Source organism: Oryzias latipes (assembly GCF_053564925.1).
Source record: "Oryzias latipes strain Hd-rR chromosome 1 unlocalized genomic scaffold, Olatipes_Hd-rR_3.1 chr1_Y".
Taxonomy (NCBI): domain Eukaryota; kingdom Metazoa; phylum Chordata; class Actinopteri; order Beloniformes; family Adrianichthyidae; genus Oryzias; species Oryzias latipes.
This window is the reverse complement of record NW_027616335.1, coordinates 3,124,360-3,145,998: the sequence shown is the minus strand read 5'-3', so window position 1 is coordinate 3,145,998 and position 21,639 is coordinate 3,124,360. Positions and strand designations below refer to the sequence as shown.

Below are 21,639 nucleotides of genomic sequence, written 5' to 3'. Positions count from 1 at the left end.
TTGGACCTTTCCACTGTGCCAGCTTGTCTAAGCTCTGTTAAAGTGGTTTCATTACCAACGGTAAGCTAACACTTTTCAAGCATCAGTGACCAATGGGCAGTTGTACTCACACCAGTGGTAATGACTGCTTTGAAAACTGGTCTGGAGTCACCAGTTTGCCTATAGTGGGAACTGATCCACAGAGGATTTAGAGACATTTGGTGTCCTTCTATCAGGGCTCCAAACAAAGACTCTTAACCTACTGTATTGGTGTCTGACACACCAGCAACCCAGTGGCTCAGAGGAAAGTGCTCCTGAAGGTCATAAACAGGCCGCAGAAGACCATTGACTGTCCTCTCCCAAGACTAGATGATCTACACAAATCTCACTGTTTCAGGAAGCTTAAAGAATCCTCAAACACAATCTCACCCTGGGCATAATTGGTTTGATCTACTTACATCAGGAATTTGACAGAGGACAATCAGAGCCAGGACAAACCGACCATAACCAACTGCCATTAGCACTCTCATTACAACACTCCCCTCTATCACTCCCCCCCCCCACACACACACATTTTTTAAGCCTAGCCATGACCTGAACCCTAAGCCTAACCCTGACCACAAGCTGGGGAAAGTATGGTGCACTGGGGTTTTGTCCTCTACTCTCACCTACTTTTCCTCTCCTCCTCTCCTCTATAGAGGAGTTTAGTTTAGTTTAGTTTAGTTTAGTTTAGTTTAGTTTAGTTTAGTTTAGTTTAGTTTAGTTTAGTTTAGTTTAGTTTAGTTTAGTTTAGTTTAATTTAGTTTAGTTTAGCCATTAGCTTTTGAATTGAATAACTTCATGCTCATTATGATTTCAAATTTATTAGAAAGCCTATGAGATGACTATTGTTGTAATATCGGGCAAAGAAATAAAAGAAAAAACAAAACAATGTAAGACTCTTAATAAGCAAAAAAAGCTGTTTCCCTGAGATGTAAAATAAACACAGATGAGTAGTGAACATTACTGTGTACGCTTTTTCTGTAACCTTTTTGATTTGATTTTGATTATTTTTAATCTTATATATTTATGCATTTATGTTTACACTTTTTAATTTCGTTGTCTAAAATTTGGCATTAGGCTGAACAAGTGAAACTATTGTTTCTCGTTCTTAAAATATTTTACTAGTAGTGGATGCAGCTTATTTTACAATACAGAAACTATGAAGGACAGCCTTACTATATAGAATTATACAAAAAGAAAAGGACTTGCTAGTTCAAAAGAATTTAAATCGTCAAAAATATTTTTTTAAATTGTCATGTCTGTATGTCTGCAACTTCTTTAGTAAAAAACCCTGCAAATATTGTTCCTTCTGTGATGGAAATCCGGACTGTTGGATGAATGTGTTTAATTCTGTTATTTAGTTCCAGGGCTGTAGAACAAAGGTAAACATAAATACTTCTTTGTAAAGTATCTCATGAGCTTTCTTGACATAGTTTTACTTAAACCTGCAATGGGTCAAAAATAAAGTTTAATCACAATAAATGAGTAAACAATTTCACCAGTGGCAGCAGCATATGCTAGTACTTATTCTAATCTTCGGGTAAAATGCACTCAACAAGCTTCTTAGTAAGCATAAATGGGATTATTCCCTGATTTCCTGAGATCTTAGTACAAAGAATTCTAGAGGAAATAATTCACAAAGTAGACTCTTTTGCTAACAGAACTGCATCACAGATGGTGGATTTAGGAGGAAAATGACCGAACGGATTTAAGCAGACGGCAAGGCAAATTCTTTAGAGTCAAAATTTACAATCATCTGGTGACAAAGTCTGGCAGGACAGTGCTTACAAATTATTTATGTGGACGTGAAAGTTGTGATTCTTGTGAAATTCACCACCCCCGAGAGACGAAGTTGTTCTGAGGGTGAACAATGGCCCTGTCAGGTAGTAACATGGTACTGATAAGTTGGAAATGATAGAGTGACAACATTAGACTTTGCTCAATCATATAGATAAAATAGTTAGACTATTTTCTTGTTGATTCTGTATTTGTTATTTGCATTTTATTATATTTATGCATACTAAAAGAAAAAAAACAGGTTCATTTTTTTCCTGTTATCCACATTTTAAACTAGGCAACAGTGCAGATGATATTTTCCTCCATTTAACTTTTTTGTTAATTTTAGTAAACCAATTGCATCACGTCTTGTCAATTAGAGTAACAGCATATATGCTGAGGTTTATCAAACAAAGCAAACCCAAAGAGTGCCCAGCAGAGCAGAGAGCAGCTGTTGAAAGCAGGCATCCTGGGAATGTGGCAACAGGAAAAAGCACAAGTGGCAGTGAGGCTGCCTTCACACACCACTGCAGCACTGGAGCGCCACACAACAATCAAACATTTTCAAGTAGTTTCTTTTTAAACACTGAGTCATATGTGCACATTCTTTGACTATGCAAATAAATTTAAACTGTTTTTATTTTTTTTATACGTTTATTCAATAATATGAATAAACCGATTATTTTAGTGATTTATTTCCAAATATGACTCTGTGCATGTTTTCTAAATCATTTGTTAAAATGGAAGAGAACAGTCACTTTTATTGCTCTGTGCAAACTAATAAAATCAATATTTGAAAAAAACCCTGATTATTCCATCCATCACAAATGAATAAAACATTGAGTACCTACATACCCTGTTTTTGCGAAGTCGAAAGCAGTCCATATGATTAGATCCTGCTGCAAATCCCGAGCATTCGAGCCATAAAATGAAAACTAAGTCAGAGTGTCTGCAAAGCTGGCTGAGGCAGCATACAGTATCCTACCACATCCTGCGTTTTCACAGAGGCATGCACAAACACATGTGCCGCTGTTCCCTTCATTTGGGAGAAAGGCAGCCTAGATCGGTCTTTGAAAGAGCCGGTTATGCTAATTGAGTTTTACTGGATTAGTTGGAAAATATGATCCCTCTTGATGCGTCTGGAAACTTTGGCCTCAACTGAAGAAAAAGGAATAAAAAAGATGTGTGTGTGTTTGTCTCTGCACGTGTGTTTAAATGGGTGTTCCACACTGGGACGGGGGCAGCTGTTGCCGCCCAAAAAACACTTGTGTGACTGTTGCCTTAGCAACATCTCTGTCACAATGAAAAATTCAAAAGGTGGAAACCCACTCCGGTTGTGTGCAACACTAACACATTCCAACCCACAAACCAATACTGTCTCTTTGCTAATTGAGAGCGGCCCCGCTCATGTGGACGCAGGCTGCATATGACTGCAGCTAAAGCTTTGCAGTCAGCAGTTGTGCTCCATTCCACGTAAATATGAAAAAGATGTTAAGGAAATGGTTGGGCAGACAGAAAACATTGAGAGGAAACTAACATAGACCTTTTGACCCTGGGATTCTGCAAAACAAACATTAAATAATGGTCAAGAGGCAAAACGTGTGTGTGTGTGTTTGTGTGTATGAGATGCCTTACCTCCACTATCTCTGTGCAGGCATGAGACACAAGGTGCTGCTTGTGGGGATCTATGACAGCCACCTGGACCAAAGCGTTGGGTTTCCTGTCTCTGCCTAAGGCCACTAGATCATTACAGGCTGCAGAGAGGAAGAGAAGGAGGAAGAGAGAGCCAGGAGGGAGAGCAGGGGATGAGAGGGGAACAGGAAAGTGGTTGAAAGAAGAGAGGAATGATGAAAGATGAGAGAACATAATCCTTCAGGATACATATTTAAGTGAAACAAATCACACAACACTATATATCACAAATGGTAAAAACATACAAGAAAATTGGAGTAAAGCAACACAGGAGGGGGAAGAATAATTCCTGTTTCCTGTCACAGTCGTCACACGCCAGAGATCTGCACCATCCCAGAAGACCAGAGGAGCTAAGTGAACCATGCGCCCTGACGCCGCGCTCCCAAAGTACAGCAAACGTTTAGAAATATAAATAAAATACATGCACACTGGGATATAAAATTGTTGCCTCAGCAGCTGATTTAAATGGCAGTCAGGGAACTGGAACTCCTCTTGGCAGTGAGATATCACTTTTGTTAGGGCTTTTATGTCTGACATCAAAAGTAGCCTGTAACCCAGCTTCCAAGGACAGTGAGGCAATGCCGTCATTCCCACTCTGATCACTGATCCCCTCACAATTTAAGTTTTTCTTACTGTGGTACAGAGTGTGAACTCTGCGCTTTAACTGTGTACAACAAGCACCAACAAAATGTTGTAAGGTTGCCATTAAAAGCAAAAGGAGAAAAAAAATGACAAAAATGGATGAGGCTCAATTGTAATGCGTACAGAAGGCAAGCTGCATTGATGTGACTTTGAAGTAAAAGAAGGTCCTGAGCCCGAAACAAAACATAGCTCTCAAGAGATGAAAAGGAAAACTGACATAAAGTTGCGCATAAAATTTGAGAAATCATGTAATATTTTTGTGAATGAGACAGCCAGAGCTTTGAGGACTTTTAAGTCTTGCAGTAAGTCTACAGTAACACAGTGACAAGTCAGTAAAAAGTCTGATTCCGGATGTTTCGATTGTCAAAAAACCCTGAGCCCTTTCTCACAGCATAGGTTGAAGACAAACTCCAGTGAAAATTGTGTTTTGGGTATTTTTTAGGTGTTTTTGCAGCATTTTGTTTTTGATGATGGACATTTATAAAGAAAATCAAGCATTTTTGTGTGTTTTTTTATTCAAATGTCAATCGGAAGCAGACGAAAAAATGTAATTCAAAAAAGCCTGTGCCCGTGACATAGATGCTACAATTGGCGGGATACAAGCTCCCTGCTCCGCTCAACTACAATGCATCCACTTGCAGACAAATAGATCTATTAACGTCTTCATTTTCCTTGTCTGAGCTGGCAGTTGGCTAAAAACTGTACGGCTGAGTAGTTTTGATTGTTTGCCATTTTTGTTGCACTGGTAAAGGTGTGTTGAGGTTGTGAGGTTTGACGCAGATTTCTAATGATCTGCTGCCGCTTTGCAGAAACATTAATTTTCAAGTAGACATGAACAGGGGTAATCTTTTTTCTTCCTAAACTGTTAAAGACCAAGCTTTGTCTGTTCACAGCTGACAAAAATGAGGCTCGGAGTAACATTTAGTCTGCTGTACCAAGTGCCTCTGCAGCAGCGTATTAGTTTGCATTCACACGGTAATGAGGATAATAATGACATCAAAACCTTCTTTGGCTTATGTCAAACAAATGAATTCTCTAAATCTATCTTAATTGTAGTCTGTGAACAGCAGCGGCAAATAGTGTCAAAGGAAACGTCCTGCTTCCCATGTTCCACTGACAAGAGATCATGTGAAGTTTGCCTCTTTTCTCATGTTACTAACGGATTTCCTCACTACACACTGTGTTGAGTGACATGTGGAACAAGATATGTTGGCATGTTTCTGTTCCAGACATCATATCATACTCTATTCAGCTGAAGATGAACACAGAGTTGCTTTTTACTACAACAAAATATATAAAAAAAAGATCTCTTCAAGGATACTGTTGCTTTGTTTTGTTTGACAACACACACATGTACCTCTACATGTCCTGTGGAACAGTAGAAAAAAATAAATATAGAAGAAAAGCTAAAAAAATACTGAACAGAACTTTCTCTAAACATACAAATGCTCTGTAATTACTCAATTACTCTGTTAAAGATACAGACAAAAAGCTTTTTTTATCATGCTCAAACCCTGTGACATCAATTCTGAAATCCTTTTATTCTATTAGCAATGACATTTGCTAATTTGTCCAGGGCAAGCGTGGTCATAAGAACCACACTTATTCAAAAAGCAACATCTCATTTGGAAATGTCAAATTGAAGAGTGTCTTCCTGATGTGAGAGCCATGTGTCTACATTCTTGACCTGACATGCTTCATCAGAATTTAGCCTGAGAGCAGACAAGAGAGGCAGCGTCACCTGAACATGTGAATAATAAAGAATGATTATACGATTGTGCCGTACAATCCACAGATGTGTGCTTTTTAAAACGTATACGTGATTTTTACTGGTTACATAGCCATAATGTTTATGGTGGCAGCTTTTAAAAGATACCTAAGAATGAATGGACAGGTGATAAACATCCAAATATGACAGCGAACAATGCAAGAGAGGAAAATAACGAGGTGAAAAGAAGAATTTAACCCCAGAGCACTATAGCAGAGTGATTTTCACCCGAGCAAAACTGTTTACTTGAATTTCAATATGTCACGGGTCAAGGAGTTTGTGCCTTGACCAGGGAAGTCTCACATATCCCCAGGAATGGGGGGACCAAAGACCAAGTTTCCGGTATCATTTTATTATTTTTTAAGAATTTTTGTTCTCAAATTCCTGATTTTTCTGTAGTTTTTGAGTTTGCTTTTAGAATATTCCTGTTTTTCATTTTGTTACACATACCACAGATGAAAATGAAAGAAAACCACTCCAAGTTATCATGTGATGTCAACTTTTTGTTGAGTATATTATATTGGGTAGAAATTACCCGGCAAAAGCGATGGTGTAACTTTTTATAGTGAAAGTGTTCTAGGGTTACGGGAGAACAAATGCACAAGTACATGAAGGTGAAAGTGTAACAACCACTGATTTCAGTCAACATACAACTACAATATAGTTCCTTTAAGTGTGAGCATGTGGTGGATAAAGCCGTAGTAATGGGGCACCAAATGGGAAGGCGTCTGGAAACAGAAATGATGAGGGCTGTGCTTCGTTATTTTTTACCTTCTCAGGATATGCAAAAACAATAGTAGCTGAAACTTGATTTTAAATAACTGAGTTTAATTAAGAAGACATAATAAATTCAGAATAATAACCGAAAGGGTGACGAAATAGACTGGAAAAAGAAGATCCAAGCAATCAAACAATGAGAGGGGGTGTCCCGGCAACCTCTCTGTGATGATTACAAACTAAAATCTGATGTGGTCATGAAGGAATAAACAAAAAGCTAGAAAACTGGCCTGAAAACTTTGCTCCTATATAATGAAGAAAAAGATCCAAGAAAACTCAAGTAAAAAAGCCCTAATCTTTACATAAAAGTGAACACGTTTTTCTGACTACATCAAAAGCAACAGATTTCAAAACTCAAAGTAACTTTACTATAAACTCTGAGCCACTGTAACAAAAACTTTAAATTATTTATCTTATCTCCTGCTGCTGCACTGTCAGACAATGTTCTCAGAGACTAGATGTGTCAGATATTTTTGTGAGTCCAACATAAGCAGATATTATTTCCATTTTTGAAAAAAGAACAACTTTTCGTTTTATTTTACTGTTTGATTATTTCTTTTTAAAGTTTTGCACTTTTGTTTTACTTAACAAATTCACCTAATTAAACCAAAATAATATTTCACAGAATTTTCCTCAAGTTAAAAAAGAACGTTGTTTCAAAAAAATAAAATAACTAAAAGACCCTTGTGAAAATGTAATGTCCTTCCTAAAAATTACTCAGTTGTACTAAATGTTCCTTTTCCCATATTTATATGTTTATTAATGATTTCATAACCCATCCCGTCCAACTGCTCGTTATAGCAAATTTCTAATCAGCCTATCACATGGTAGCAACTCAGTGCATTTAGGCATGTAGACATGGTCAAAATGATCTGCTGCATTCCAAACAGAGCATCAGAATGGGGAAGAAATGTGATTAAAGTGACTTTGAATGGGATGGTCTGAGTATTTCAGAAACTGTGGATCTGGGAATTTCACCCAAAAACATTTCTAGGGTTTAATGGTTCAAAAGAGAGAAAATATTAAGTGACCAGCAGTTCTGTGGCATTAATGCCTAGTTGATGCCAGAGGTCATAAGAGAATGGGCAGACTTGTTCCAGCTGATAGAAACGCAACAGTAACTCAAATAACAACTAGTTACAACCGAGGAACCGAGGTCTGTAGAAGAGCGTCTCTGAATGGACAACACATCCAACCTTGAGGCAGATGAGCTTCAGCAGTAGAAGACCACACCAGGTTCAGCTAAAAACAGGAAACTGAGGCCAAAATTCACAAAGGTTCACCAGAATTGGACAACAGAAGATTGAAAAAACGTTGCCTGGTGGTTTGGTGGAGAGCAAATAAGTCCACTAGATCTTCTCTAAATGTATTTTCCGGTTACCACAGTAACAATGAAGTGACTGAATGGGTGGTCAAGATAAGTGCAAAAACTGCTAAGTGCTGCTAATCATGGATAATGATAATAAGGTTCAAATTCAAACAAGATAGCAGTGGCCTTTAAAATATCTTTAAAAAAGACACAGGAGCTCTTTTAAGCCAGTGTGGAAGCGCAGGAACAATAGTAATTAGTGGTTTATCTGATATTTTAGCAGTTGATGTTAACAAACTCTCATAGTTTGTGCATTTTTTGACCCTGCAGAGCGGATTTGTGCAATTTGTCAAAAGGTTTTTCACTCAAATTAATGAAGGTGAGTTTACTATATAGGTAGATTGACAAACTCATGTTCAAAGAATAAGAAAAAAAGTTATCATTAATTGTCAAATCAAACAAAATAGACCTTTGAGCAGGCTTTTACCCTTTAGAATAACAGAGCTGAAGAAAGTTCTGTTAGGATTAATGGTAATCTACTCAGATCTGATGAAATAAATGCTGTTTTCTTTTTTCAAAGTCTGTAAAGAAAAACCAAATACATATGTATGACCGTAAAAAAGAAATGTTACAAAGTGTTCATCCCAGTAATTCCCCTTAGAGGACATCTGCTTGTTTAGCTCGGGCTATAACAGGTAACCGTTGCCATTTTGGTGATTGAAACAGCAAGTTTCCAAGGCATACATCAGCAGACTGACTCTCCCACAAAGATTTAAAGCTTTGTCTGACCCTTTAGCTTGGCTCTAGTTTAACAGTGGGTGGGGGTGGCAGGAAAAGGAAATGGTGAGAGTGACAAAGAGTGCGGATGAAGGAGTCCCTTAGAGAGACATTTAGAGTTTAAGGAAGGAAGTCAGAGAGGATACATAATGAGGGAGTGAAATAGAGAAAAAAAAGGCTCATTGAAAATGCTAAAGATTCAGATTTCTGATTGAAAAGCAGGGTAAAGGAGAACAAAACCTTTGAAGCTTCTTCAGGAAAATTGCATTTCCTTTATTACATGTATTGTTGAATTGCCACAGATTAGGTGAAAAAGAATTCATCAGTGATGTGACTTGCAATTTTACTCAAGGGGCTGAATTGCCAAAGTACGCTGGGGCTTAGTTCATATTAGCATAACAATTGAGCAATTGGAGTAATAATGTTTGCCCATCCTAGGAGGCCTCAATTACTATGCTGTATTTATTCTGTGTGATTGGAATATATTGAGTTTTAATGCATGAAGCCTCAGTGACCCCAAAATGAATCTAAATTCCATTTAATGAAGAGAGAAGACTTGGGGATTACCACATGGGAGAAATGTACACTCATTGCCAGAAGATTCCTATTTATATTGATAATTATTTACATGCTTCAATTCATTTAGCAATTCTATTTGCATGTGTCACTGCTTTCCACACCTGTGTCCTCATGGGTCTGTGGAAAACAAAAATGAAATGAGGATTGCTGAATTATGTGTGCAACATGCTACACATTCTTACTCCTATTATGTGTGAGAAAAAATAAATGAACAATCCTTAAAATAATGAACTAATCATTCAGAGTACATTTAAATCAAGGTTTTTAGATCTAAACAAGAATTGAAAGCTTTTTTTCTTTGGTAAGTGCAAAAACCAACCCCCTCTGTGGTACAGACTAAAGCTTTAGTCCCATGCACCCCTATGGAAGGTTGCCCTACACTGGTGTGCTGTTGGTTTTTGGGTGTCTGGGCCCGTGAAAGGTCATGGTCAGGAGCTGTCGCATCTTAAGGGGAGCACAGGTGCATTTTCTTTGAGGCTTGTACGGCCACCTCAAGGGATTGCATGAAAATGGCATGCACGTGTGGTAAGTGTATCATAAAGTATTTGTAAGGATAATATAAGTGTCATTTACCTATGACGCATGAGTGATGCATATGATATGTGGGTACTGGCTCCTTACTGACCACTTGCAAATGCTGCACACTCAGGACTTGCACATGACATGTAAGTGCCCATAGGATCCCCTCAGAAATTAAGCTCTGATTGCCTAATTTCCTAAATTTTAACAGTCAGGGTACATGCAAATAGCCTGCAAGGAGGGTGCCCTTGTCACCTGAACAGCACTAACAGGCCCCTTGACCCTTGCGCAGGGTTTGGAGGGGTTGAAAAGAGGAAAAAGCTTACCTGTGTCTCACCTACTTCATCCTTACCTACTCTTGCATATTATTTAGGTGTTCACTATGACCTGTTGCCCGCAGAATGCCTTTAGAATAAAAATGTGCATGAACGTTTTCACTCTTCAAGCTCACCGAGTGGTCTACGATCTTAAAATATTGTGCTTTGCCCATCTTTCACCCACAGACAGCCTGCATCCAGCCGTAAGGGCAGTTGTGACTTAGGCCTGAGCAAGTGACATTAAAACCTGGGTATCGACCCCTGCAATTGGATAGTGGTAGTCCTGGGCTGTTTGAACTCAGATGGACTATTTTACGGTGGTCAAGAGGTGCAAGACACGTTTACTTTTAAGACAACAACAAATCCCACTACAAATGAAGTAATACTGAAACACAACAGCAAATCGGGGAACAAATTATAGAGTCCTGAAACACAACAGCAAGTCTGGGTGCAAAATACCGTATCACAACAACGGAGGTGAAGGCGCGGCTTCTAACAGAAAGGGACGTAATATAAAACCAGTCGAGTATTATTTTTTAAAGTTATTTCTTACTGTTTTCTTTATGTGGACATTATAAACACATGAAACAGTCCAAAAGCATTTTATAAAATTGTATCACTACAGTAAACATTACAACAATGTTTAGCAAGGTAACGTTTTTGTGTCACTTCCAGTATTAAAGGTATTCCTTTTCTGTTAGCAGCTGCTCGCTTTCATACATTTTACTCCATCTTCTGCTGTCGTGTTTTGCACTTGCCGGCCAGCTGCGTATTTGTTGTGGGGTTGCTTTTTGCGATACAGTATTTGCACCCAGATTTACTGTTGTGGTTCAGGACTATGTTATTTGTGTTGTGTTTTGCTGTTGTGTTTCAGTATTTGTTCATTTGTACTTGGATTTGTTGTTGTTGGATCTTAAATGTAAACATGTCTTGCACCTCTAGGCCACCGTACATTTTGGGCACGATTGGGGAAAGTGTAAGACAGGTGCTGTAAGCATCATCTGTTTATATTTTAAAAGCTAATCTCATGAAAAAGGCTACTGTAACACCTCTGAGGGATAGTATAAACCCAGGACCAGAAAGTTCAACTATGACAGTATTACAAAAACGTGTTATTTGGAAAGCCTGAAAAGACCACAGATCACAATGTAGTTGAATATAGCTGGCTTGTTATTTAGATAGACACAAAAACTACACATAATTTTTTTTTCTCTTGTTCTTTTCAAGGGTATTTCATGGGTGACACTACTACGTTCAACCACCAAGTATGTATTTTCTAATGAGTATTTTTTCTTGTACTTTTGTATTTTTTATATACTGGATAGGACTCCTTTTGAGCAATACCCACCCCCTCAGAACAAATATATATCATAACTAGACTTTGCTCCACTGTCATCAATGCAAGTGTCACTATTAAACAACAAAACATTAACATAAGTGCTTTACATGTGACACACTTTGAAAGCTAAATTAGCTCACAATTGAAAGTAAGTTGAAATCTTGTAAACAGAGCTGAACCAAGCATTGCCTCATACTTGTAAGGTATTTTCAAAAGTCAGCATCCTTCATGTATCTCTTCGGTTTTCCGCAGTTGTTCTGATGGTAGTTGGTCTGAGCAGCAGAATAATTTGGCATGATGCTTAGTATTGGCTTAAATCATTTTTCCCAAGAGAAAAAATCCTCAATTGCCAAAGGATAATGGACTTTAGTGAGGAAATGGTCTGGAGGGGTTTCCACATTTCTTCAATTATATAAAAGCATAAATTCAGGCAAAGCCAAGAAACCCTGAAATTGCCAAAGCTCTAAAATCATGGTGCCTCATTTTCTTTTTTTTTTTTAAACTTTATTTTCAGAAATTTTATGATACAAACTTAAACACACAAACCTGCACAGTAACCCTCCCACCCCACCCCAAAACATAATAATAATAATAATAATGAATAACTTTAGAACAAAAAAAAAATAAAATAAAATAAAAAGGAAAGAAAAGTGTACATCCATGACAGAAATTTTCAAATGTTTTTCTCTATTCTCTCTGCAGAAACACAAGTACCCATGCATATTTAAACACTTATAGACCCACACAGATTCACACACTTATGTACGCATACCTCTATATCTTCACGTTTAGGTTATTAGGCTAAAACATGCAAAGAGGCTTCAGCTTAGACTCACATTTTTAACATAATTTGTAAAGGGTGTCCAAATTTCCATAAACTTTTCACAGCTGTTCTCCCTGCTGTATCTCAATTTTTCCAGTTGCAACACAGAGAGCATTTCTCTAATCCAGCCATTAAACGAAGGAGGTTTATCTGATTTCCACTGGAAGAGGAGAGTCCTACGGGCTATTGTTGTTGCAAAGGCAACTGCCCTCCCTTTGAATTTAGAGACATTGACTTCAGGGGGCAAAACCCCAAAAACAGCAGTGAGTGGGGAGGATGGAACCTTTGTCTCACAAATCAGTGAAAGGACCTCAAAAATATTTGTCCAGAAACTCCTCAGTGAGATACAGTTCCAGAACATATGTCCTAGAGAGGCTGGACTTTGTTTACATCTTAGACATGAAGGACTGACATCAGGGTAGATCCTAGAAAGTCTTTCATTTGAATAATGAAGACGATGTAACACTCTAAATTGAATAAGACGGTGTCTGATACAAATAGAACAGGTGTGAATCCGTTCCAAGCAGAGTTGCCAGGATGTTTCTGAAAATGTAATCTCAAGATCTTTTTCCCATGCCAGCCTGGTCTTGCTCAATGAAAGGGGTTTAATACCCTGGATCTTGTTGTAGATTTTAGATATGTTGCCCTTTGTATGAGGGTTTAAAGCAAGTAAGTCGTCCATGGTGTCAATGTGGCAGGCTTCTGAGGGATCAAAATATTTATTAACAAAACTTCTGAGTTGGAGGAATCTGAAAAAGTGGGATCTGGGAATATTGTATTTTTCATGTAGTAATTCAAAGGGCATTAGATTTCTTTTGGAAAAAAGGTCCTTCAAAAATACCAGCCCATTTTTGTGCCACATCTGGAATGCACCATCGATATGGGACGGTGGGAAAAGGGGATTATTAACTATGGGAGAAAAAGAGGAAAGACGAGTAAAGCTAAAGTGCTTTCTAAACTGAAACCAGATTTTTAGGGAATGTTTTAAAACTGGATTAAGAATCTGGGGATGTGAAATTATAGGGATTGCGGAACTCACAATTGAAACCAGACCAACTGTTGACATGCTATTTACCTCCATTTTAGCCCAGGCTGGACCCTGGCTACTACCCCATGTGGAAATCCAATGTGGTATTTTACTAATGTTTGCCGCCCAGTAGTAAGCTATAAAATTAGGTAAGCCTAGACCTCCGGCAGATGTTGGCATTTCCAGAAACCTCTTTTTCATTCTTGGAACTTTTCTGCACCATATGAAAGATGAGATCATATTATCTATTTCCCTAAACATTGTCTTTGGTATAAAGAAAGGGATCATTTGGAAGAAATATAAAAAACGGGGGAGGACAGACATTTTAATTATATTTACTCTCCCGGCTAAAGAGATAGGTAATGAAGACCATCTCGTCAGATCTTCCTTGATTTGTTCTGACAAAATCTTTAAGTTGAAATGGTAGAGGTCTTTGTAATTGTGTGTAATTTTAACACCAAGATAAGTAAATTCCTCAACTCTTTTAAAAGGAAAGGGGGTATAATCTATTGCTGCTGCCAATTCATTGATTGGAAAGAGGTTACTTTTGGAGAAATTTATTGTGTAACCAGATATTTTACTATACGAGTTTAGTATGTTAAAAAATGCTGGGATTGATTGCTTGGGGTTAGATAAATATACTAAAAGATCATCTGCGTACAAGGAGACTTTATGAATTTCATTATGTCTGAGGACTCCACAGATCCTGTCTTCCATTCGTAGGGCAATGGCCAGAGGTTCTATGACCAAATTAAAAAGAAATGGTGATAAACAGCAGCCCTGTCTTGTTCCACGATACAGCTGGAAATAGTCAGACAATGTAGAATTAGTAAATACTGATGCCATGGGTGTAGAATAAATTGTTTTTATCCAGGAAATTACATTATGACCAAATCCAAATTTTTCTAGAGTGGCGCATAAAAATTCCCATTCTACTCGATCAAATGCTTTATCTGCATCTAGCGAGATGACAACTTCTGGCTGGTGCACGGAATGGGAAGTGTGCAGCACATTCAGCAGGCGGCGCATATTATAGAATGACTGTCTACCAGGTATAAAGCCTGATTGATCTGGATTTATTATTTTAGGGATTACCGATTCAAAGCGACGAGCTAATACTTTAGTGAAAATTTTATAATCGCAGCACAGTAGACTGATGGGCCGGTACGAGCTGCACTCACATGGATCCTTTCCTTTTTTGGGAAGAACAGTGATAATTGCCTGGTTCATAGTTTGTGGCAATTTTTTAACCGTGTGGATTTCCTCAAAGAGTTTACATAAAAAAGGGGACAATTTAGAGGAAAATGTTTTGTAAAACTCTGTTGGTAGCCCATCTGGGCCAGGTGTCTTACCGTTTTGCATAGATTGTATCGCTTGGGCAATCTCTTCAACTGAAAATTTAGAGTCCAATCTGGCTCTGTCCTCAGGGCTAATCTGTGGGATTATAAGAGGGTCAAAAAAAGTCTGGATCTCGGACGGGCAAGCAGAAACTTGGGAAGTATAAAGGCTTGAATAGAATTTTTTAAACTGGTTATTTATGATCATGGGCTGATTGGACCTTTGTCCCTGTCCCGTATTGATCTCACTTATAGTGCGGTTTGCAGAGGATTGTCTAAGTTGATGGGATAGTAGTCGGCCAACCTTCTCACTATGCTCATAATAGGTTTGTTTTGTTTTAAGTAGTAACCTCTCAGTTTGTTCAACAGAAATATTATTAAACTCTGCCTGTAGTAGTAGTCTATCTTTATATAAACAGGGACTTGGCGAATTGGCGTACTTCTGGTCTACTACTTTAATTTGTTGGGACAAATCTGCAAGGCGGCGACCATTCTCTTTTTTCTTATGAGCTGCAAAAGAGATAATTTGTCCCCTGAGATAAGCTTTCAGTGCCTCCCAGATAGTAGTAACAGACATTCCAGGTGTGGTATTAATTTGAAGGAAAAAATCAATTTGGTCTGATATGTATCTTTGGAAGGGTTTATGAGACAATAACATTGGATCCAAACGCCATGTGCGTCGAGGTACTATGTTTTCTGGGAAGGTTAGGTCAAACTGAACAGGGGAGTGATCAGAGATTACTATACTATGATATTGACTATTAGTTATTAAAGAAAGGAACCTTTGGTCAATTAGAAAGAAGTCTATTCTAGAATATGACTGGTGGACAGGCGAAAAGAATGAATATTGTCGGGAAGTTTTATTGTTTTGTCTCCAGGGATCAAATAGTTTGTAGGAATCCATAAAAGATATGATTGAGTTTGCAGATTTGGATAATTTAGGTGGGAACTTTGGACTTGATCTGTCAACCTCTGGCTTCAAAACAAGATTAAAATCTCCACCTAATATTAAATGGTGTGTGGTTGTCACAGGGAGGTTAGTGAAAAAATTTATAAAAAATTGTGGATCATCCCAATTTGGGCCATAAACGTTAGCTAGGATCACCTCCATCCCAAACAATTTCCCCTCAACTATGACATATCTACCTTTGGTGTCAGATACAGTTTTTGTCTGTGTAAACGGCACACCTTTTCTGATTAGTATGGCTGTACCTCTAGAACGATTTTCATATTTAGAATGGTAGGTTTGACCTATCCAGCCTTGTTTTAATTTTGAATGTTCGTTTAAGTGTAAATGGGTTTCCTGCAGAAAAATGATGTCTGGTTTGAAAGTTTTCAGGTGGGAAAAGACTCTTCTGCGTTTAATAGGATGCTGTAAACCCTTTACATTCCAGCTAATAAAACGAGTTGGATCCGAGGAACCTAATTTAGGTTTACTCATAAAGCAATAAACAAGGAGAGAGATGTGTCTGACATGGAGTATAAAGTAAAAAAATAAAAAGATAAGATAAAAAAGAAGCAATAAAAGTGTAAAGTAAAAAACAGTAATGTAAGATCCCCAAATGAGTGCCGATCTCCCCAGAACAAAAAGAACAAAATAGTGGAGATCGCATCCACATTCCCACTACACGGAAAGTTTGCACTAAAGTGCTCAGGGTGCACTAGCTCACCTGCTAAGCGGAGCAGAACAATAAAATTCCACCCAAATAAACAGAAATTTAAGTGGATAGAAAAAAGGCACGCATAAAGACACAACCAAAGCCTGCAAAAAAAAATTTTGGAACCTTTTTACCTGATTAAGCCTCTAAACCAAAATAAATATATAGGTGTGCATATAAACACAGACATGAACACAATTCCCTTTTCAAACTCACATAATGACAAAGAACGTAGTGTAAAGCTATAGGGAAAAGAGTATATGCTCGAACATTTGAACCAAGTTGAACTTGTTTTAAATAACTTGAACTTAGTTCAATGCTGCACAGTCTAATACTCTTCAAATGCGAATGTTGTGTTCTTTATCACCTGCTCAGCGTTGTTTGATATTTTGAGTGATGTATTTTTGGGCTTCTTCTGGTGAGGTGAAGGTTTTTTCCTCGCCTTTGTAGGTGATTCTGAGCCGGGCTGGGAAGAGGATCCCAAACCGCACGCCCTCCACCCCACGAAGCTGCCTCCTCACGTCATTGAACGCCGCGCGGTCTTTTGCGGTTTTTGCAGTGTAGTCTGGAAAAACTGAAATAGCCATACCATCCATTTTGATCTGCTGTTTTTCCCGTGCGAGGCGAAGGATGTTTGCACAATCCTGGAAGTAATGACAGCGGGCCACGATGACGCGCGGCGGCTTCCCCCGCCCCGGAGCCGGGAAGAGAGCGCGGTGCGCCCGGTCCAGCCGTGGCGCCTCTTTCAAACTGAAAGCCTGTTGAAGCAGCGCTGCAATGGAAGCTGTAGAGCAGATCTTGTCCTCCGGTACGCCCACCAGTCGGATGTTGTTTCTCCGTGATCTTGCCTCTAGATCCTCGCATTTATTTTGGAGATTTTCAACTATGGCGTTAAGGCGGTGCACGTCGTTCTGCAGCAGTGTAACATCGTCTGTGCAGGTGGAGAGGCTTTCCTCCATCCCTCTCACCGTGGCGCTGAGCGACGTCAGCTCCGATGTGACGGATTCTCTGTACTCCCGTATTTCAGATCTGACCGCGTTTATGTCCGCTCTCACAGATGCCAACTCGCTTCCCAAAACATTCCGGACTTCGGTTTTAAGAGTATCCACCAGGTCTTTCCGAAGGGATGACAGAATATCCTGCTTAATAACTTCGGTGTGGGCCGCTAAGCTAGCCGCCACTAGTTCCTCCTCACCTGCGGAGTCTTTGCTAGTGGGGGCTGCAGGCTGGGTCGGTGTGGCGGGCCTCACCTGTAAAAGAGTTGTCTGCTTTCCTCTCGATGGTTTTCCAGACATTTTAAGTATTTATTTCGTGTCACCGCAACTTTAAACAAAGTCCAGGCTAGAATTTACTCCTCAATCGTGCCAAGAACTATACTTTAAGGCAATTATTCCGCTCCGCTCCGCAAAACACGTCTCACTCCATGCTCTGTCAAACCACGCCCCGGTGCCTCATTTTCTAAACAAGATTTTATTAAACTCTTCTTTTCCTTTTATGTTTTAAACAAAACAACAAATATTCTAGTTCATTTAACTTTAACTAAGCCAATGAAGTTATTGATTTGTCAGACCAAGTTATGGGTGATTTTGATATATTAAATGTAACTATTCGCCACTGATATCTTTACGTTATGACATTGATTTCAAAGAGACATTTATAATATAGTGCAAAAGAGTTGACCAGCATTTTACCAATTACTGCATACCTCACAAAACAGCCAGAAGGGAACAATGGAGAGATATATCCTGATTAAACAATCTCCAAAATTGCTGAATAGTGCATAACATTATAAAGCTTAAGGATATTTAATTAGGTACATTTTAAAACCAAGAAACCATTTCGATGTGGTCAGGATTATTCTAAAAATCTCATCTACATTTGCAAGCTGAGTGGTTTTCCCGATGAACGAGCAGAAAATTGTGTTGGAGTGCCCCTTTAATCATTACATTCTTAGCTAGCATTATTCCACTAAAAAGCAATGGTTTCTTACTTTTACATCATTAAATCTTAATTGGTTGTATTTTTGCTTGGAAGTTTGAAGTGTCACTGCTAATTGCACATGCTCACCAAGCATGTAGTTTAAAACTGCTAAAACAGATCAACTGAATGCTTCACCTTTGTGAAGTATGGAAAAGCTGCAGGTCTATTCCTAAACGTGAAATCAAATAATGATAAAAGCAAAAGAAAAATGCATCGCCTTTCAGGCAGAACATCAAATCTAATCTAATCTAATATACTTATGGTTTCAATAATTATGCTTTAAAAAGCAATAGAAATCTGTTGATTACTTTAGGTTGTTATCCCCAAGAAATGTAGAGGAGGTGGAACACTAAATAAAACAAAAAAAGCCCTAAATAGACTAAAAAACGCAGAGACAGTAGGTCTGATCTCCATTTCCCTTTAATCTCTGATAAAGTCCTGGAACTCTTCCTCGACCTCTAATAACTTCTACTTTACTGATTACAGTAGGTGATGAAGATAAACCTTGAAGTGAAAAAATAGCTTCTTTTTTTGCATTGTGAAAGGAACACTCAAGCCAGCATTGACCCAAGCCAGCTTTATATCAAATAACCAAAGCAGCAAAAACAAAAATAAATAAAAATAAAAACAGTACAGATCGCTTAAAACAAGTTAAAGGGACTCGGAAATCTAAGAAAATCACTTATGAGTTGTATAGAATATTAGACAATAATTTAAAAGGATCTTAGGAATCAAATAATTCTGAAGGAAAAGTAAAGAAAAGAGCAGCAAAGAAGTTCAACTTTTAGAGAAAGAATAAACTATGAAAAGAAGAACCTTGACTGAGGAAATACTAAGCAGAAAAGTCAAAGGCTTCAGAAAGATACTATAAATGAACCCTAGGAACAAAACATCAAAGGAAATCGGTTCAGTTTTCCGATCAGTTCAAGTCTTTGCAGAAGCAGCTGCAGCTCTGAAGAAAGTTTCATGATCTGCTCACCAAACAACAGCAGATAAAAGCAATGAGGTGACAGCTGCAGATAAACAGACACTGCGGGACCTCCACAAGCAGCCCAAAGAGGGAGTGTGTGAGCTTACTGAGCTCTACTAAAGTGTGAGAGCATTGTTGACTATAAGGGTTCTCAAATAGCAAACAGGTCAACCCTTTAGAATAATGAAATCATTTTGAAGACTTGGCAGAAAGTTATTACCAAGCACACACAAAAGAAACCCCACTTGTTTCTCACAGAGAGTGAACAAATAAAGATAAGAAAAGGTCCCAGTTTAGAAAAAAGTGAGAGAAAGTTAAAAAAAAGTGTCTTATGGAGCTTTACACCAAAAAAAGGAAAAGTCAAAGCTGATAAATGAGAAAAAAATGATAAAATTGAGATATTTTCCCTGACTAACTGGTTTATTTACTTTGGGCAAGGTAAGGCTATTACATCTAAATTACTAACTAAACAATCTCGTGTGAGCAGAATTATTACCCCAGGTTGTTTTTCTCCAAATATATCTGAGTGGAGTACACTCAGATAGCACTTTGCGACATTCTCAGAAGGCCCAAAGCGCTTTACAATCACAGGACCATGCACCCACTCACGCACACACACTGATGGCAGCTTCAACACACCAGCATGCAGGGCGGGAACCGAACCTGCAGTTTTTCCGATCAGAAGTCAACCTCTCTACTTCCGCTTGCCCACTGATATTTTATCGAGTAGGAGGTACAGTAAATGTTAAAAACTTACTTGCAAATGAAATGGTTCATAATTTACGCAAACTTAAATGCTTTTCAGTTGGAGTCTTGGCCACACACAAAGTAAATTCAAAAAAATTTATTCATTACACCTTCAAACATAATTTATTCCATATTTATAAATGAAAAATATAACAATTTGTTTTTTAGGCAATGCAACATACTAACTACCTGTTCAGGGCAGGGGCAAGGCTATGGGGGGAAAAGGGAGCCAGCTGCCCAAATTTTAAGTCATTGTTAGAACCATCATTGACAAAGATGACTAAATTATTAGTACAAGCTTCTTTGTACTCTTTGTTCAAAATACATATTTTTGATCCATTCATTTCTAATGGCCTTCCACTCCGCTGTTCTTTGCCACCCTTCCAAAGTCTTCTGCCCCCCTTCAGCCCCCAAATATTAGATTTTCCAACTCTGCCATTGGTTCAGGCTGCACGGTGGCGCAGTGCCAGGCACTCTTGCCTAGCTGCGAGAAGGCCCCCGGTTCAATTCCTGGCTGGGGGACCTGAAACAGAACATCAATGGGGGAGCTTTCTATGTGGAGTTTGCATGTTCTCCCCGTGCATGCGTGGGTTTTCTCCGGGGTCTCCCACTCCCACTGTCCGAAAACATGCTCCATAGGTCAATTGTTAACTCTAAATTGGCTGTGAGTGTGAGAATGAATGAATGAGTGTGTTTGACATGTGGCCTTGCGACCTGTCCAGGGTGCCCCCTGCCCTCGCCCGTAAGTGGCTGGGATAGGCTCCGGCCCCCCTGTGACCCCAAAAGGGACACAGCGGGTTAAGAACTTCAACATAGTCTTTCGTGACAATGAGAAATTACGTTCTTGCAAGAATTACGGACAATAAAGATGTGTTTTTGAAAACAGTAAACACATGGTGGGTCTGTGTGTGTTTGAGAAAATGTTATATTTCTTTCATATGTTGGAGGATTGATCTGAGCAAAGACACATACATTTTCAATATACCCATACATTCGTTATCCTGAAAGTAGCTAGATAAAAACAAAGAAAGAGCACAAATCAGTCTTTGATGTCATCTGTGTTTGATTGTTGAAAGACGAAAGGAAAGTTTTTAAGGTTTCGACAATCGCTTTAAGAGACCTAACGTAACCCACAATGAATAATCTAGAAATAGAAGTCTAACATCTCGCTCTTCTAAAAAATTAATGAGGAGATCTCAGAAGAGGTTCAAAGGTACCCTCTCGCAATTCTGTCTAAAGTTTTCTCTTTGCTGTGCCAGTTTTGTCTTTTTTAACCATGCTTGAAGTGTCAGGGTTAGAGCGGAGGAAGGAAGCAGCCCGACATTGGTGTAACTGTATAAGACAGGAGTGTGTCTCTTTGTGTAAAAAAAAACAAAAAAAAATACACTCATTTTATATTAATAATAACTGTAAGCATGCACTTTGACAATGCATGCGTTTGAAAGTGAAACTACTCCAGAGATAGTGAATAAATGCACATACCGAGGCTGAGCTCCACCTGCTGCACCCCTGATGTTCTGTTCCCACCTGTGAAATAAAGACAGACATGTTGATGAGCTAACACACACATATACAATTGGC

At 38.6% G+C, this 21,639-nt stretch overlaps 1 protein-coding gene across 9 annotated transcripts in view; it reads right to left on the bottom strand.

Moving 5' to 3' along the window:
- The window catches only part of LOC105354450 (inositol polyphosphate 4-phosphatase type II), a 162,167-nt gene that overhangs the window by 127,843 nt on the left and 12,685 nt on the right, over positions 1-21,639 (bottom strand). For 3 of the 9 annotated variants that reach the window (XM_023957536.2, XM_023957537.2, XM_023957535.2), the window contains exons 1-2: positions 16,951-17,860; positions 3,433-3,551 (exon numbers count right to left, since the gene is read on the bottom strand). In XM_023957536.2, coding sequence (XP_023813304.2) covers positions 3,433-3,551; positions 16,951-17,656 — 825 coding nt within the window. In that variant the 5' untranslated portion in view covers positions 17,657-17,860. Of the gene's footprint in view, positions 1-2,652; positions 3,017-3,432; positions 3,552-16,728; positions 17,861-21,540; positions 21,586-21,639 lie in introns of those variants that run through there. The other 6 variants (XM_078943406.1, XM_078943405.1, XM_078943404.1 and 3 more) reach the window with 4 other exon arrangements.